General features: G+C 40.5%; 1 protein-coding gene across 3 annotated transcripts in view; it reads left to right on the forward strand.

Moving 5' to 3' along the window:
• The first annotated feature begins 12,956 nt into the window (after positions 1 to 12,956).
• Positions 12,957 to 19,151, forward strand: part of TPK1 (thiamin pyrophosphokinase 1) — a 309,296-nt gene continuing 303,101 nt past the window's right edge. The window contains exon 1 of one of the 3 annotated variants that reach the window (XM_079151092.1): positions 12,957 to 13,980. In XM_079151092.1, the coding sequence (XP_079007218.1) occupies positions 13,779 to 13,980 (202 nt within the window). In that variant the 5' untranslated portion in view covers positions 12,957 to 13,778. Of the gene's footprint in view, positions 13,981 to 14,058; positions 14,604 to 19,151 lie in introns of those variants that run through there. The other 2 variants (XM_079151091.1, XM_079151093.1) reach the window with 2 other exon arrangements.

The following is a 19,151-nucleotide window of genomic DNA, read 5'->3' on the forward strand; positions in this document are numbered from 1 at the left end:
GATTACTCAGGAATACGCAGCCTCCCTGTTTGCAAGTAGCTTTGCACCTTGTGGGAAATGAGCCTCAGTACCAGAACACACCACTGTGAGGTTGCCTTTATGTAGGCAGAAAGTTATTCTCAAGATCACCTAGTAAAAGGCCTTTCTCTTACAAATGTCAGCATTCAAATTGAATTCCGTCTCTGTTTGCACTCTGCAGAATCAAACAAAAATCTCAGTTTACATAGCCAACACAGACCACAGCATCTGCAAGCTCCTCTTTACTGGGATGTGATAAAAGAGGACTGTGGATGGAATTGTTTGGCCAGAGGTAAAGGCTAAGTGTGAATTTGAACTAGATCCAGAGCCTGACTCAACATTTAGACATTAAAACTGTCATGTGATCCTACAAAATATGCCCAGTGATTGTTTTCTGGACCAGTTGGCCTTCTAAGTGGATTAACTTTCCAGTTTATCCCACACTTAAGGATGTTTAGACAATCAAGTTTCAGACAGGCTTAACATTTAAACTTTGCTATGGATTTTAAGTAGATTTAGTCTATCACTTTCCTTTAACTATACAAATTAAACTTTCATGATAAATGAACCTTTTCAATTCCTTTTTTTTTTTCCAGTACTGGATATTGAACCCAGGGGAACTCTACTCTGCTGATCACAGCACTTTTTGCTTTATTGTTGAGACGGGGCCTCCCTAAATTACCTGTGCTGGCCTCCGGTTTGCCACCCTCCTGCCACAACTTTCTAGTAGCTGGGATCATAGGTGTGTGACACTGTGCTCAGCATTAATTCTTAACTTTTTAAGAATTCCTTTTGTGTGACAAGACAAAACTTCACAGTAATTATGACTTCCTTCATTATAAATAGATATTCTGGGCATTTTTAGAAAACGCATTTATGAGTTGGGTGTGGTTAGACATGTTTGTGATCCCAGTGACTTGGGAGCCAGAGGTAGAAGGATCACAACTCTGAGGCCAGCCTTGGTGAAGACCAATGTGGGCGATTTAGGAAAACACTGCCTCAAAATAAAAAAAAAAAAATGAAAAGGACTGGGGATAGAGCTCAGTGGTGAAATGCCGCTGGGTTCAAGTCCTAGTACTAGGAAGAAAAAAAAAAAGCATTTCCTTTTATACCAACAGATAAAAACGTGAACAGTCGGGAAAGAAGAAAAGATTGAAGGAGTGAAAAGAATCATTTTTGGCCTACTGAGAATATAAGGCAACTTGTGATAGATAGGGACTATATTCTATTGTGTTACCTTGGAAAAATCTCTTAGTCTTTCTGGGCCTCAGATTTCCCACTCAAAATGGATACAAAAATACCATATCGATCTATGATGAGACACCACTAATTCTGGCACATGCCATTGTTTCATGCACCCGTAAGGTAAACAAAATGTCACAGAAATCATAAAACAAGGCTTTGTTATTCCTTAGAATTGTGATGTTATAATTGTTGAAAGGTTCTTTTTAGCCTTCTTTTATACACGTTCTTACCTCATTTTTATGAATTTCTATGGTGCAATAACTTTCAATATAGTATAAACCTGGCTTTGCATTCACAAGTCATGGAGACCTTGTTCCTTCTGCCTGAAAATACTGTCATCCACTATCAATTACAGATGCTCCAAGGTCAAAAGTGTCAATATGTGAAGAACAAAAATATGCCTTAGGTTTACAAAGCATGGAATTATGCTATCAATATAAATAACTTTTGTTATTATTACTTTTATGATTGTTATTAATAATCATTTGTATATTCCAGTTGAGTATGTCCTCAACTGAATAAACTGAGTATCCTAAATCTACTACTTCTGCACTATGGAAGCTATTGTATTAAAGCTGAATTTTGAGTATAGAAATTTTACCCTTTATCAGAATAAATGTTGGGGGACTTCTCTGGTCATATGCCATCAACAATCCAATATCTAGTTATTTCATCCTTTATACTTGTTCCTAAAGCTCTCAAAGTCTTCTAAGAACTATAGTCAGCATCATTCTTGAATAGATTTTCCTCTAAATAGGAAGGCTGGTTTACCTTTAGGAGGGACTCTTCCTGTGATTGACCCATAAGTACAACCAAGAGTAGTTGCTATCCTTTCAACTTCTACTTCCTCCTGTGACAGGGGACCTTAAAAAACATGACAGCTCCATCTGTCAAGCTTTGCAGATTTTAGGGCTTGTATAAACTCAGTGAAACCTACATATTCTAACTTGATGGCCCCATTTTAGCTGAATGTTGCACTGAACTGCTTCTCAAACAATGGAAGTATCTTTGGAGTCTTCTGGCTGTGCTTCACAAACTCTGCGATTTATTTTCAGAGACTCATAATGCAAGGTCAACAACACCATGGGATTTATTTCTTTAAGTGCAGTAACATTTCTGTTCACTCAAGCAAATTAAAAAATAAAAAATTGAACTACCTAATGTAAAAATAGATTTCCAAGTATGATCTTTGAAAGATGTTTATATCTCATACCAGATCCTACTCATCTATAATGAACAGAAAACCAATCTGTTAAAAATCATTACTTTTGTGTTTTTCAATAAAAAATAAAGGTGAATCTTTAAAGACAGGGCAAAATCAAAATCTGTTATTGCCAATAATATTGTATGTATTCCTGTTCATGAGCATAACATTTATGCTTTCAAGATCAACACATTTTACATTCCTTGTTTTCCAAATCTTGAGACCTTTTAGTGATTTATAATCACTTGATCTTCTAAAATTTTATCTTCTTAAACTGCTGAAACTTACCCTAGCCACACATCATTCCTAGGGGACCCTAAACAGAGGGACTTTGGACAAGTGCCAGTATTTCAGCTTGACATGTGCTTCTCTGCTGCCCTCTACTGTAAGTATCAATAATTTTTACAAGACTGCCAGAACATAAATGTGTATCTTAGTAATTGGAAAACAGAATACTGAGAAAAAACTCTACTTTGGAAAGAAGAAATCACAAAGGTATTCTAAAAAAAAAAAGCGGCCATTTTATTATTATTATTATTAACTACTCTAAAATGTTGCTATTTCAAGTAACAATTATTAAAATAATGTTCCAAAAATATGATTCATCATGCTAAGCCAAGTTGGCTGTATCTGTAGTGGTTGGGAAAAAATCATCTCAAGATCTCAAGTTGGAATGATTTTGTTCATTCCATAATAAATGAGTTGAAACAGGAGGACTTGTAAAATTCATACATCTTCACTTCTACTTCCAATCTCCTTTTTCTCAAAAATTCCCCTTCACTAAAGACAGAAGATAATTTAATTTCTTCCTCTTATCAAAATGAAAATGGTCAGTTATTTACCCTACCTCATAGTTGGATCAACTTCATTCTAACAAAAGTACATTCGAAGTTCATAATATTTCCTTTCCTTCTTTCTGTTCTTTCTTCCTTCAACAAATATTTACTGAGTATGTTCTGTGTCCAAGTTCCTTGTTAAGAAGTGGAACAAGACTCATTCCTGACCTCATTGAACCCGCAGTCTATGAGGAGCAATAGACCTTTAACAACAACAAGAACAAAATCAGGAACGATTATTGAATTGTATTTTCCCAGAACAGTATTACAAGCAGAATGAGTATATAAGACTCTGGTTGGAAGGAAATTTGGTGTACTCAAGGAACGGGAAGGTCAGAGTGGGGAGCCTGAGTCTGGAGACGAGGCAGGACAGCACATGCTGGGTCTTCCAAGATACACTGAGCATTTTGGCTTTTATCCCGAGTACCTGGAATGACTACATCACTTTTGGCAGAGGAATGACATGATCGAATTGTGGTTAAGAGGGATCATGATGCTGTCCATGTGGGACAAGTGGAGACAAGTCAGAGTGTGGATTTATTTCCTTGGGACATTGCCCAATTGCAGCGAGATATGACAGAGACTGGAAATGAGGAGGAGGTGGTAGACAATTGGGAGATGTTTTTAGAAAATACAATTGAAAAGGCTTGGCATGTGGCTGGCCAGGAGTTGGGCTGCGAGGGAAGAGTAGTTCCGAAGCGGAGGAGGAGTGTAAATTCATCACTAAAAGTGCTATGTTTTCTCTCTAATTCAAAACAGAACTATGTCTTCTGTACTTCTCTCCCCTGCTTACACCCAACTCCTTATAGATACACATGTACATCCTCCTCTCAGGAGAATTCCAGGCATGTTCCAACCACGTGTCAGATTGAATTGGTATGGAAGACTCCTCCTCCCACTATAAATATTGAAAAGCTGAAGAAATTTAAATATGTACATGTATGAATATGTATACATGCATATGCACATGCTTCTTGCAAATATATACACATTCAGGTGTATACTGTGTGCGTATGCACCTAATGTGTAGGTGTGTGTATCTGAGCTTAAAAAAAAAGGGAAAGGGGTGGAAAACTACCTGTGGCAGAAAACAGAGTTAAATAAAAGTGAGATAACATGCTTAATATGTAACTCTTAGTAAATTAGGCTTGTTTCTTATCTGTAAAACAGTAATTACAATCATAATACTTAATGTGATGTATCATGAAGATAAAGTGGAACGGTAAAGAGCTTAGAACAGTGCCCAACTTGCGGTTGGCTACGAGAAAGGGAACTGAGTGAGTTCTGATCCCGTTGTTGTTAAGGACTCCTGACCCTCCAGAGGCCTAACACCTGGGAGCTGGAACAGGAAAGCACATTTGGGACAAGAGACACGCCTTGGGACTGGGCAGTGGACTGCTAGAAGTGAAATTTTGCCACTGAAAATGAAAGGCCACCAAACCCAGCTATAAAAGCCATAAAAGGAAGCTTCTGGGTACCTTACAGAGCGTGCTGAATGGAAAGGAGATAAATCAGCTGTGACTAAGCTAACAAGGAATTTGAGCCATACATGGGTGCAAACACTTTTAAGTGAAATTTTCAAGGAAAATCTCCTTCAGAAAGATTGCAATCCATATAGTAGTGTCACAAGAAACACCAAAACCTCTATTTACATATAATCAAAAAATATAAGCCACATACAAGAACAATGTGAGTCAGTAGATAAAAATCAACAGGAGAAAGAAGGTCTAAAGCTTACATGTGATTTAACAATCTGAAAAGGTATATAAAATAAGCTTCAAGTGATTAAAGAAGTTAATGAATAGGCACCATGAAAATATAGACCAATATAAATCAGTCACACATACTTGAAACTAAATTTAAAAACTGATCCTGAAAATATCAAAGTGAAGAGAAAAATATTTTCAGAATATTGCTTAACAGCAGGAACAAATTAAAGAATTGCTGAACTAGCCTAACAGACAATGAAAAGGTTATCCTCTGGAGATAGCTAACCAAAAATGATATGAAGCCAGAAAGAGCTGAGTTTCAAAGCGAGATGAGCAGAAGAGAGGTTCCAGGCATGCTGGCTTTTATGCAGGAGGGTAATGAGATCATTACCTATTCTATTGTCTGGCCCAACCGTCAAAAACTCCTGACTGTGCACCACAGCTTTCAATGAACACTTTAGGCTTTACATTTTCATTTCAGACTCGTGGGATATTACAGACCTGAGTGTGGGAACATGAGGTTTAGGGCATGATTCTATAAATCGGGCCTACTGTGCTAACCCCCACATGCTTTCTTTGAAAAAGTAACTTAGGTGCAGCCTACCTGGCTTAAGGCAATGTGATATGCCACACTCCTCAGCAGACAGCTGTTATCTGTAGGAGAAATGCAGGCCTTCAAAGGCTCCTCCCTGCAGATAAGAATACAGTTTACCTGAAGGGGGCACATTAGTGACCAGATTCCAGAACTCAGGAGATAAGGATAATGCCCCCTAACTATAAAATCTGTAAGGACAGGTTCCAGTTAGAACAGCAGAGTTGCCTTGGATCCATTCGTGTCTCTTCTCCAGGGTAAGTCTGACGCAATCCTGCTGTTGGTCAGAAGTCCAGAGATGGACTCTCTGGAAACTTCCCTGGGACCCACACTAAAACTATAGGGCAGGAGGGGCACTCTCCTCTCTGAGAGGATCCACTTTCACCCTTGAGGGTGTCCCCTTCACCCCTTTTTCTATATCTTCTAATTCTTCATGTCTGTTACTCTGCAAAACATGCCTAAAATCCTTTTGGCATGATTGTGGGTAACCCAGGACCTCCGTGGCTGCATCCTCTGCAGGCCCTTGCTCTGTAACAGACTTACTGGAAAGAATTACTACTTCTCATATAGAAGTATCTGGCAGCAAACCTGCCTTCCTGCACAAGCAACTTGAAAAGCAAAAAATACATAAAATAACAGAAGAATTATGATCTGTGAAACAAGGAAAGCCACCTAAAGGAGTCCTGATCATCCTGGCGTTCTGTCCAGAGGTCTCTTCTATGCTATCACACAGATGGCCTCACTGACATAAAGACAGACAAGAAGGGGGGAGGCCACGGTGGCCAGGACCTGCAGGGCAAAGGACCACAGAACCAGATAGAAAAGAGGTCTAGAAATCTGTAAAGCTAAACCTGAGTCACTGACAATCCAATTTTAGACCTGTGTTAGTCATCACAAAAAACAGCACCCGTTTTTAACTCAATTTTTTTTGTAGTTTCAACAAATTTCTGTGATCTATTTATTGAAAAATATATAACCCACACTGCCATATATCAAGTGAGGCTTAGATGTAAATTTGAATTATAATATTGATTTAAACTTCATTTCCCCTCATCTTAACACATTTTGTTTTCCCCCATGCCAGTAAATTAAATTACTACACACTTTAGTTGAGAAGTAAAAAATTTGGAGTCAAATCTGTCACAACCATATCAAATGTATAGCCAAAAACAAAGTTGATTCTGGTCCTCAAATATAGCCCAAATCTCTTCACTTTGAACTTCTCTACCACATCTCATCTAGGTCAATATGCCATCATTTATTAGCTAATGTACTAGTTAGGAGCAAGAGTAGATGGTATATGACAACAATAGACCCATCTGCTGCCCCCAGGAAAAGACAAAACCAACTCAACAAGAGGGGCTTAAACAAGATAGAAGCTTATTGCTCTTTCACAAATATGAGAATTATTTAAATAAGACACAAGTTGGTTTCCCTTCATACTACAGAGCCAGATTGCTGACTCCTAAAACATTCGTGCTTTTTATTACATCAGACTTCAAAGCAGTAAGGCGTAGATAGCTGGGAGTTCAAGTAGTGATTACCAAGTGTTTCCAAAGTCTTTTATGAACCATGTACTATCCATAGAGTGGATTATTATTTAGCTCATTTCTATTATGTTTATGCTATAGATGTTTGAGTGCTTAATAAATCTCACAAACACACACAATCCTTCACAAAAATATACAAAGAGAGAGAAATATTACTCTGTACCATGTATTGTGTTTGGCACGAAGTAGATAGCAATGAAGAGACCAGGCAAAATCCCTTCCTTGTTATAGAGAAGAAAGACAAATAACTCCAAGGCAAAAGTTATGAAGAAGAAAACCAGAGAGCTAAGAGGGAGAGTAACTAGGGAAGCTATTTTACATAGGAAAACCAAGGAAGGTTTCTTTGAAGAGGTAATATTGGAGCTCAGAATGAGCCAAGTACATGAAGAACTAGGGAAGGAGGATGTTCTTGGAGAGAAGAAAAGTGGAAAGGGCTTGTTTTGTTCAAAAATACAAAAAGGCAGGCTTGACTTACATTCCTACGTGTGGAGAAGAATGGTATAAAATGAATGGGACTGATAAAAGCCAGAGTATTGAGGACCTTTTCACTATGCATTTTATTCCAAAATCAGCGGATGAGTTTTAAGCAGAGACGTGACTTGTTTTCTAATTTAAAAACAGAACTTTGGCCACCATGTGAGGACTAGATTAGAAGGAGCAAGGGTGGAGGAGGGCAGCGGTCAGCAGTGAATGTGGTCACCTGGGCACAGCCAGCACTAGCTGGCTAGTTTGCTCTCAATAACTATTATCTCTCTCATATTTAGTATCAGGGTCCGTTTCTACCTGGACATATCACTTCTCTCCTAAAAGGTCAAATTTTACAGCCTCCCTTGAAGCTAATGGAGAGAGGGGATTAAATCCTAGACAATCTGATTTAGCAAAAGTATGGTGTGAAACTTTGAGGAAGCCTCTATCAGTATTGAACTGAGTTGTTTCTGGAAGACAGTGATGGAGGAGCAATGCCTTCACCCCTGTGTTGTGTGTGTGTGTGTGTTTTAATCTGTCCACATTACTAAAATAGCTAAACACAGACATAATATTTCCTGATCAACCAACTGACTGTGACTTCCCCTAACTGCAAAACCACCCAAATGTAAATCACCTCACCTGAGCCTGTCTACTTCTCCCTATGAAAGTCTAAGGAAACGCCATATTGTGGCAAGACTCTGTATGACCTTAGGACCTAGTGTTTCACTTATGCAATAGACTTTTTACAAGGCAGGTTGTATATCTTCCATTGTGCCACATTCCTTCCTGATGCTTGACAAGTACATGTGAAAGCTGGAGCTCAGGCAGCCTTCTTTGACCAAAAGGTGGCATACATTTAAAATGAACCATACTGTGTTAGAATATAGTAAGGAACATGAAAAGAAGCATAAAAGAGTATAGTGAGTGAGATCACAGAGAAAGACAAGATTAATTGTAAGGGGCTTGAGTGAATCTCAGGAAATTTTCGGAGATGATAGACCTTAAAGGAATGGGATTTTTGATTAGTAGGTGAAGGAAAATGAGAAGATGATAGAATTTCTTTTTGACAAGCTGGAATGAGTAACAAACAATCAGTAGGAAATTGAGTTTGTGAAATGAGGGAAAAAAGGCAAAGATATCAAGGGGTGCAAAAGAACAAAGAGGCTAAGGAGAGAAGCGAAGACCCGGGGAAGAGGAATAAAAATGATTTCAGTTTTAGTTTCTTGATTTAGAGGCAGTAGTGAACTATGTAAGTGGAAATATGTCAAAGGTGGTTGAAAATGTTGCTGGGCTGTGGCTGTGAGAACAGAATAGGAATGCATTTTGAGGCTAAGAGAATGATTTGAGTTTCTTCACCGCAAATGCAAAATAGGGAAGCTGGGGGTCAAAGAAACATTTGGTGGCTGCAGTGGGGAACCCAGCCTTTGTCCAAAGGGCTGTTAGCACCTGGGCTCAGAGCACCTGGTAGCTTTCCCCCAACAGTTTGGAGCAACACTGTTCTGTAAGATTTTAACTGATGTTCCAGGAAAAGAGTGTTACATGTTCCAAAGTCTCTGGGACATTCTGGGTTTGGAAACAAACAACTTCTTTACTTCTGGTCTTCACAAGGTTCTTAGAAGTGGATAATGTATCATAAACCCCAAAGGGGATGTGTGTGCCTTGTTTTCGAGATTTATTTTGCTGCAGAGAACTTTCATTATAGCATCACTTGAAATGAAATACCATGTATCTTGAACTCAACCAGTTCAAGAAAATGGGAGCAGAGTAGAAGATGAAAGGTAAGGGAAATAGGAGATCCCTCAGCGTATCTTGGAGAAAACCACACAGTCAAATGCTGGGAGCTCCTTTTGTGAAAGCTGTTAGAATTAAAGTGGAGCCCTAACCAAAAATACATAAGGCCAGAAGGTCATGAAGGAAGGGATCTCGTGCATGAGTGCCTGATAACTGGAACTACCACAGAAGATTCTCTGAGGACCACAGCCTTGCAGAGGTCACTGCAACCGTACCCGGAAAACACTTCAGTGACTTCTGTCCCACAACTGCCTATTCAAACTTGGACTGACACCACTTTGTTATTATTGATCCTTCTCGTCAAGGATCATTATGTTAAAATAGCTCATATGATCATCCTTAGCATGTACCTCAACCCATTAACAGCTATAAATGTCAAATTCACAGTCAGTAGCAAACCAAATGGGAGAAAGCTGAAATCATTTCCTCTAGGATTACGAACAAATAAGGGTATCCACTTTCACCAAGCTTATTCAACATAGTATTGGAAGACTTAGCCAGAGCAATAAGATAAGAAAAAGAAACAAGATATCCAAATAAGAAAGGAGGACATCAAATACTCCTATATGCAGATGACAGGAAATTTTTATATTAAAAAATCTAAAGGCTTTACCCCAAAACTCTTGGAGAGCTGAATTAAGTAAGTCTAAAGAATAAAAGATCAACATGCAAAAATCGGTTGTTATCATACACCACTAACAAAATTGTTAAGAAATCAAGACTGCAACCTCATTCACGATAGCTATAAAACAATAGCAAAAATCTAAGAATAAATTCATTCGAGGAAGTGAATGATTTCTGCAATGAAAATTATAAAAACTGATGAAAGAAACTGAAGAGAACTCATAGGGAGGGGGGAATAGAAAAGCATCCCATAATCACTGTTAGAAGAATTGATACTATTAGAATGTACACATTACCCAAAGAGATCTACATATGGAATGCAATTCCTATCAAAATACAAATGAAATTTTTCACAGAAATAGAAAAAAAGTTATCTGGAACCACAAAAGACCTATAGAAGCAATCTGAGCAAAATGAACAAAGGTGGAGGCATTAGGAATCTTTGACTTTAAAACATACTACAAAGGTATAGTAACCAAAACAGCAGATAAAAACAGATATACAGACCAATGAAATGAAACAGAGAGCCCAGAATTTAATTCCATGTACTTATAGCCAACTGACTTTTAATAAAGGCAACAAGAACATACATGGACAGTCTCTTTTATAAACGGTTCTGGGAAAAGTGGGTATTCATATGCAGAAGAAAGAACTCTCACCATATATAAAAATCAACTTGAAATGGATCAAAGACTTAAATGTAAGACCTGAAATTTATGAAATTACTAGAGGCAAGTAGAGGGGAAATACTCGGATGCTGGTCTAGGTAAAGATTTTCTTGAACATGACCCAAAAGCCTAGGTAACAAAAGTAAATCTAGACAAACCAGAATTACACTAAACTAAAAAGCTTCTGTATAGCAAAGAAAACAACTGATAGAAAAGACAATCTACAGAATGGGAGAAAATCATGTGCAAACTACTCATCCAACAAAGGATTAATGTCCAGAATATTTAAGGAACTCAAACAGCAAAATACCAAACAATCCAGTTAATAAATGGCATATGACTTGAACAGATACTGCTCAAAAGAAGATATAGAAATGGCCAAAAAGTATAAGAGAAAATGCTCAACATTACTAATCTTCAAAATAATGAGATATCAAAAAGAAAAAAAAAAAAAAAAAAGACAAATGCTGGCAAAGTGTAAGATATAAAGCCACTGTTCTCTCCCGTGACAGGAATTCCCGGCCTCCCCACCACCTGTCAATCTGCATTTTCCCCGCCTCACACGTTACAGGAATTTCCGGCGTTGCTGTGATCTTCCTGCCTCCAGCATTACGTCCTAATATGTCATTGGTCCATCAGTCAGTCTGTAAGAATTCTCCTCCGCGATTGGTTCCTCTCAGCCCACGAAATTCCTGTCTGAGAGAAACCTTGCGCCATCTTTCTCCTTTTCTTTTTCCCCTTCCCCTGTGCAGACGTGAATTCGTCTGTGAAAAATAAAGGGTTCCTTGTGTGAGACCTGTATCTGTGGAGCGTTTCTGGGAGCTAGCAACGAACCATAACTGTGCCCTTTTTTACCACCTAACACAAAGAAGCGGAGAAAGGGGAACCCTCAAACGCTGTTGGTAGAAATGTAAATTGGCGTAATCATTATGGAAAACAGGATGGAGGTTCTTTAGAAAACTAAAAATAGAATGACCACATGACCCAGTAATGCCACTGTTGGGGAGATAGCCAAATAAATTAAAGTCAGTCTGTTAAAAAGACCTCTGCACTTCCATGTTTACAACGGCCAAGATATGGAATCAACCTAGTGTCTGTGGATGAGTGGATGTATAAAGAAAATGTGTTCTCTATACTCAGGGGACTATTATTCAGCTGTAAAAGCAATAAAATTCTGTCATTTGCAGCAACATGGATGGAATCGACACTCCTGTTTACTGGTGACGAGTTCTACTTGCTCTAATGTTGAAGTTTGAACCCTAGAGAAGCACGCCAAGGCAAGCATATTAAGCAGGTTTTATTTAAAAGTAGTAATAATATAGACTTCTCCCGGGAGGAGAAGGGGGCCATGGCTGATGTTCTAGAATCCCAAGAAGAGAGCGCGCCCTACATCTTTTATAGGTCTCTATAAAAAGGTCTCTTTTGTTCTCCAGTTCTCTCCCCACTTATCTCTCCTTCCTGCCTACATGACTAGGCCCGGTTTTGCAGGTGAGCAGCAAAAAGTGAGAAGCGGATGGGCAGAGGGAGGGCCAAAGTAATTCAGGCAGGTAAGGGCCCAAGGGACATCAATTAGCATCTCCTTGTCTGTAGTCCCTGACAAGAGCAGGTAAATTTGGTAATCAATGGGCTCCTGAGATCCTTGACATTCCAATCTCCCAGGGGCAGTCTCCAACTTCCAGGTGCAGATGGCTTCATGGCCTCCATTTCCTCGATTTGACCTGATCCCCTATTTCTACACTAACGGCCTGTCCCCAATTCTGGCTTCAGAATGAAGACGTTGTTAAGTAAAGTAAGTCAGGCACAGGAAGACAAATACCACATATTCTTATGTGGAAACTCAAAAGTTGAACTCCAAGAAGTAGAGCACAGAACAGTGGTTATCAGAATTTGGGAAAGGGATAGGGGAGGGAGGGATGCAGAGAAGCGAGTGGGTTTCAGGGTGTAGACAGGAGATGTAACTTCTGATTCTGCAACAGTTTAAGATAACTATGGTTGACAATACTAATTGAATGCTTCAAAGCAGCTTGTAAGAAGGGTTGAATCTTAGAAAGAAACTGGTATGTCTGAAGTGACAGACATACCAATTACCCTGATCTGAGCACTGCACAGCATATACATGAATTGTCCCACTATAGCCCATACGTAGGTGCAATTCCTGTCAACTAAAAACAAAAAACATATTTAAAATATGTACTAATAAGACACATAAGTATATGAGAAAGTGATTTCTCTCAACGGATTGCCTTCTACTTTATCCCTTTTGCTGAGGTTACCTTTATGTTTTAACATCCTTAAGAAATTGTTAAGTGAGATTATTCTGCCATTTGCATTTATACGATTTACTCTGTTGACATTCTCCACATGAGAGCATGATTTTATTCTTTTGAAGAATTCTTTATATGCTATTCCATAATATTACATTTTCTCCCACCATGTATTCATGGAGTTCATAAATATGGAGCCTGTACTCTGGGTGAAGCATACTGTTTAGTTTGAGAAATGGCATGAACAAAACAGACGTGGGACCTGCCCTTAGGAAGCTAGAAATCTAATAGGGGTGCTATGTGAAGCAAAATAACTCAAGATTGTAATTATGGCTATGTGGGAAATCAATCCGAGATAAAGACCGGACTGTGCTGAGGCTTGGTAAATAGCCAGTTGTAGGAAGAACCAGAAAGTAGCATTCCAGGTATTGCAAACGATTTCAATATGAACATTCAGTGCATGCTCATTGATTGCTTGCTCTTTACCAGTTGCTTCAGTGAGGATTTAAGGGTAAGCATATTTTGGTCCCTATTTTAGTTCTTAGATACTACATTTTAGAGTAATTAAGGAAAAAAAAAAAAACCCTCAACGGTGAGTGGAACGTAATAATTGCTGAATAAATGTAAGTTTTTGTTATTGAAGAATCATTTGCAATCTGGCAGATAAATTTACTTCATTGTTCAAGGTTCCTTAGCGGTAGTGACTTTTCTTTTTGGCCTTGTAATCTGCCTGTTTATATTCTGGGTCGCCCTTCGCTGACGGCTTGTGGCTCTGTGTGTGTCACAGCTGCAGCCACCCGTTGTGTCACATGTCACATCTCTTCCCTAACGGCACCTTCCAACGTGGCCTTCTGACCGCGTCAGGAGAGGACCCGGGTGCCTGGCGGTCCGGCTTCGGGCCACGGCTCCGGCGACACGGTGCACGGGTGGACACCTGCACGCGCTTCCGCCGTGACGGTCTCCGGCCAGCGCGGCCTCCGCTCTGCGGCTGCAAGGCCCGCGGTGCTGGAGGTCAGGCTTGCTGGGAGCGGACGAGGCAGCCGCGGGAGCGCGCTTCCCTTGGGGGGCCGGGCGGCCGCCAGGCAGGTAGTTTCTCCCGGGCGCAGGAAGGAAGGGCGCGGACGCGGCGCCCGAGGGTCGGCCCACGGAGGAGGCCGGGGCAGCCGCTTTGCTTGGCAGGCGGGTGGAAGGGCCGTGACGGCCTCTGCCGAGGCCGGGCGGAGAGGGCTGCGCGGAGCCAGGAAGGCGGAGCCGCGCGGGCGGCTCGTTGTTCCCGGAAGGGGGCCGCGCGCGCCAGGCGCCTCAGCCGCGCGCCGAGCGGTCGATACCGGCGCTCCACCGTCGGCGCTCAGAGGCGGGGCAGCAGGGAGGGGGCACCGCCCGGTGCCCGGATGGAGGCGGGCGTCAGGCGGCGGGAGGGGGGGCCCCGAGGAGCGCGCACCGCCGCGCGGTCTCCCCTCCCCGCCCCGCCCCGCCCCGCCGGCGCGCGCCCGCGGATGCGCCGCCGAGCGCGGGCGTCTCGCGTGCCCCGGCAGCCTCGGGGACTCGAACCTGCGCCCCTGTGTTTTAACGCAGAGGCCGGTTTTCCGCTATGGAGCGCGCCTTTACCCCGCTGGAGCCCCTGCTTCCCACTGGTACTGTACCGCTCCCCGCGCCCTCCCGCCCCCAGCGCAGCGCTGGCAGCGGCTCTGCCCTGCCCCCAGCTCTGCATCCCCGCGTCTCCGTGTCCGTATCTGAAACACGAGCACACACACGAGTCCCGCCGAAGACCGAATGACGTGCCGGGTCGTGTGCCTCCGCCCGGCCCCCGGGAGCGCGCCCGTCGTGCCTGCGCAGGCCTCTGAGGACCGCGGGAGCGCGCGCGCGGCGGGCGGGGCGTGCACGGGCCGCCGCAGCCGGTCCCCGCGCGGTTCTGATTCAGCGGAGGTGCCGGCGCTGGCCCGGCCGCAGGTTGATGAGTGTTCTGTAAAGTGTCTTAAAGGTGCAGCGCGCACTGAGGGTGCTTGCGTTGTAAACTGTCAGATGACGTCACATGGAAGGGAGGAAGGCATGAATGAGTTATCAGTGGCGTTCATTCTCATGCGTCCTCATTATCTTCTCTGTGATAATTTTGTAAGGCTAGATGTATTTTTATTTGCCAGTGTTTATTGTGTTTCCATCATACAGAACTTCTAGTTTATCAGTTTCATAAACAGCATCATCTTTTGATGTTACGCGACGCCTGACTACCTTTGTATCTTTGCTGATGAAGGAAAACACTAAGTAACAGAATGAGAACAGATATTTTGCTTGGTCAAGAGGTGGGGTGTCAAATTATTGCGATAACAGCTTTTCAGAAGTTAAGAAAAGCATCAACACATAACTTTTGCAAATTGAATTCCATAGTTGTCAGTTATCCAATGGTGGCAAGAACCAATGGTGGTTCCAAAAATAAGACTATGATGCCGGTGGCTTGTTCACATTGAGATTGTTATTTAAACCTCAGAGCCCTACTGTCTGAGGCTTGCTTATGTTTTCTGGGTTAGAAGAAATACATCATAGAGTGGCGTGCGCTGCCCAGGAAAGATTAAATTGAGGAATGGTAATCTCCAGGTTTAAAAACTAGTTGGCCACTGAGTAGTTACCTACCTCGTAGTTCGGTTTCTTCATCTGTAGCATAAAATGCATCACGGGGTTATTGTGTGAAGGAGTAGGTGCAGGTGAAGCGCGACCCTTCTCAGCTACGAGGTGTACGTAGCAGCAGGTCTGAAGGGAAGACAAAGGCGGCCGAATCTCAGGGCAGGGCCGGGTGGAAAGCATTTGGAGTCACAGGAGGAAAGAGAACTCTGCTGCTTCTGTTTGTAATCGGAGGCTTAGAGAAGGCCTTGACTCCTCAAGTCTGAACATTTGTAAGCTCCGCATTGGAGGTAGGCCTGTGGGGGACCAAGATACCCTGGGTCAAGTTCAGATTCACGGAGAACCCAGTGCTCTCGTGGGCTGTTTTTAGAGTTTTCTTCCAGTTGTTCCTGCTGGTGGAATGGTGTTGATTCCTATCTCACCTCTAGCTTTGGCCTTGAACAAGGCCAGGTCCCTGAATGCAATTCAGTAAATAGCTGAGGTTAACTTCATTAGAGGAATTCCCTTCATCAAGGAGACATTTAAAACTTATCTAGCCGAAGAGTAGTATTCACAAGTTCTGTGAATGTAATTTGTTGGGGTTATTTTGTATTTGTAACTTTCTTATATTTAGAATACTGGGCAATCCAACAATAAACCTGATTCTCTAGAGTTTGAAAAGTTTCCAAGAAAGATATTACAGACCAAAATAGTTAGTTTTGAGTGTTGATCATTATCTCAGAAAGATGGTATTCTTGAAAGAACTTCTGTTTTTTTTTTTTTTTTTGGTAGCACAAGTAGATTAATTATTTAAAATAAGGTCTAACCTAGACTCAAGTAGATTGATTTTTTCCTATACTCTCTGTTCTGGACATAACCATTATTACACATTTCAAACAAAGTGGATTTATATTATAAATTGTTCCATATGTAACTATTTTGGAGTGCATTGAGTTAAAATATGTGGATATCTTTTACTTTGAATGCTGTATGTGTTCATTTTTTTCCCAAATAAAATAGGGTTTCTAAAATAAAAAATCCATTCTATTGACCAGAGATGATTATTCTACAAACCTATATAAATGACAGGGGGTACATCTCAGTGGTAGAGCATATACCTCTTGTGAGGCCCTGGGTTAAGCCCTAGCACACACCCACAAAAACTGTATTTTAAACTGTGTGTATGTATGTATATGTAGATAATTAAAAGTTTGTAATAAGTTTCCCCCACATACCCCTAATAGTTTCACTGCTTTGCTGTGGTCCATATGTAAATTATCTCAAGTCCTGTGGTTTTTTTAAACATGCAGTGTAGATTCAAATTAGTCTTTCTTAATTGATATTTATGTTATTTTTAGTCTTTACTCTTGTAATCTACAATGAATATTTTTATTTTTAAACATTCTTATTGATTCTTTTAGATATATAAATCATTAGGCTACATTTTGACCTAATCACAATAGCATGGGATATAATTTGCTCTAATTCAGTACTTCCTTTTCCTGTTCCTCTCCCTCTACTGATCTTTCTGCAATTTACTTGTAGTTTTGTTTTTTTTATTTTTAATTAGTGTCTTGTGGATATCCTTAATGTTGGGATTCACTGTGCTGTATATTCACGTATGTAGATATGAAAGTTCAGTGAGATTCATTCCATTGTTTCTTTTCCTTTCCTTCATTCTTCCCCTTCAATCCCCTTCATGTACTCTATTGACTTTCCTCTCTTTTGATGAAATTCCCTCTACCTTCCGCCCCATTTTATTTTGGAGAACTTCCACATACCAGAGAAAACATTCGTCCTTTGATTTTTGTGGGACTGGTTTATTTCACATAACATGATAGTCTCCACATCCATTTACTGGCAAATGCCACCTCATTCCTGTTTATGACTGAGTAAAACTCCATTGTGTATACAAACTACATTTTCTTTATCCATTCATCTATTGAAGGGCACCTGGGTTGTTTCCATAATGTGACTCTTGTGAATTATATACCGCTATAAATGTTGATGTGGCTCTGTCACTGCATGTTGATTGTCATAGTATGCTGATTTTAAATCTTCTGGATATATACAAGAGCAGCTGGATTGTATGGTGGTTCCATTCCTAGTTTTTTGAGGAATCTCCATACTGCTTTTCAGTGTGGTTGTAGTAATTTGCGGTTTTACCAACAGTGTATGAGTATACCTTTTCCCCCACATCCTTGTGAACATTTATTATTAGTTTTCTTGATAATTGCCATTCTGACTAAAGTGAGATGAAATCTCAATGCAGTTTTGATTTGCATTTCTCTAATTGCTAGAGATGTTGATAATTTAAGAAACTATTTGTATTTTTTTGAGAAGGGTCTGTTAGTTCCTTTTCCCATTTATTGATGAGGTTATTTGTTTTTTGGTATTAAGTTTTTTGAGTTCTTTGTATATCTGGATATTAATGCCTTATCTGAGGATTAGGTGGCAAAGATCTCCCATTTTGTAGGCTCTCTTCGTGTGCTTAATGGTTTCCTTGGCTGTGAAGAAGCATTTTGATTTGATGCCATCCTATTTACTGATTTTTTATTTTATTTCTTGTGCTTTAGAAGTCTCTTTAAGGAAGTAGGTTCCTGTGTTGACATGCTGGAGTGTTGGCCCTATATTTATTTTCTTCTGGCAGTTGGAGAGTTTCTGGTGTAATTCCTAGGTCTTTGATCCACCTTGAGTTGACTTTTATGCAGATAGGGATCATATTTCATTATTCTATATATGGATATCCAGTTTTCCCAGCACCATTTGTTAAAAAGGCTATCTTTTCTCCAATGTATGTTTTTGGCACCTTTACCCAGTATAAGCTAAGTATGTGGGTTTGTCTCTGTGACTTCTATTACATTCCATTTGTCGTCTTATCTGTCTTGGGACCTGTATGATGCTGTTTTTGTTACTGTAGCTCCGTAGCATACTTTGAGGTACAGTATCGTGATGCCTCCAGCTTCACTTTTTTTTGCTAAGGATGGCTTGGGCTTTTCTGGGTCTCTTATTTTCCCACATGAATTTCAGCATTTTTCTAGTTCTGTGAAGACTGTCATTGGTATTTTGATGGGGATTGTGTTGAATCTGTGTACGCTGTTGGTAGTATGGCCATTTTGACAATATCAGTTCTGCCTATGCAGGAACATGGGAGGTCTTTCTATCTTCCAAGTCTTTTTCACTTTTTCTTTAGTGTTCTATAGTTTTCATTGCAGAGATCCTTCACCTCTTTTGTTAGATTGATTCCTATGTGTTTTATTTTATTTTTTTGAGGTTGTTATAAATGGGATAGTTTTTCTAATTTCTTTTTTTCAGCAGATTCTTTATTAGAGTATATGAATACAATTGATCTATGAGTGTCAATCTTGTATCCTGCTACTTTGCTGAATTCATTTATCAGCTCTAGAAGTCTTCTGGTGGAGTTTTTTTTTTTAGTTCTTCTTAATGTAGGATCATGTGTCAGCAAACAGCTAATTTGATGTGTTCTTTTCCTATTTGTATCCCTTTAATTTCCTTCTCCTGCATGATGCTCTGGCCAGTTTCAAGAAATATATTGACTAGGAGTGGTGAAAGTGAAATTCTTGTCT

This window comes from Sciurus vulgaris (assembly GCF_902686455.1).
Source record: "Sciurus vulgaris genome assembly, chromosome: 8".
NCBI lineage: Eukaryota > Metazoa > Chordata > Mammalia > Rodentia > Sciuridae > Sciurus > Sciurus vulgaris.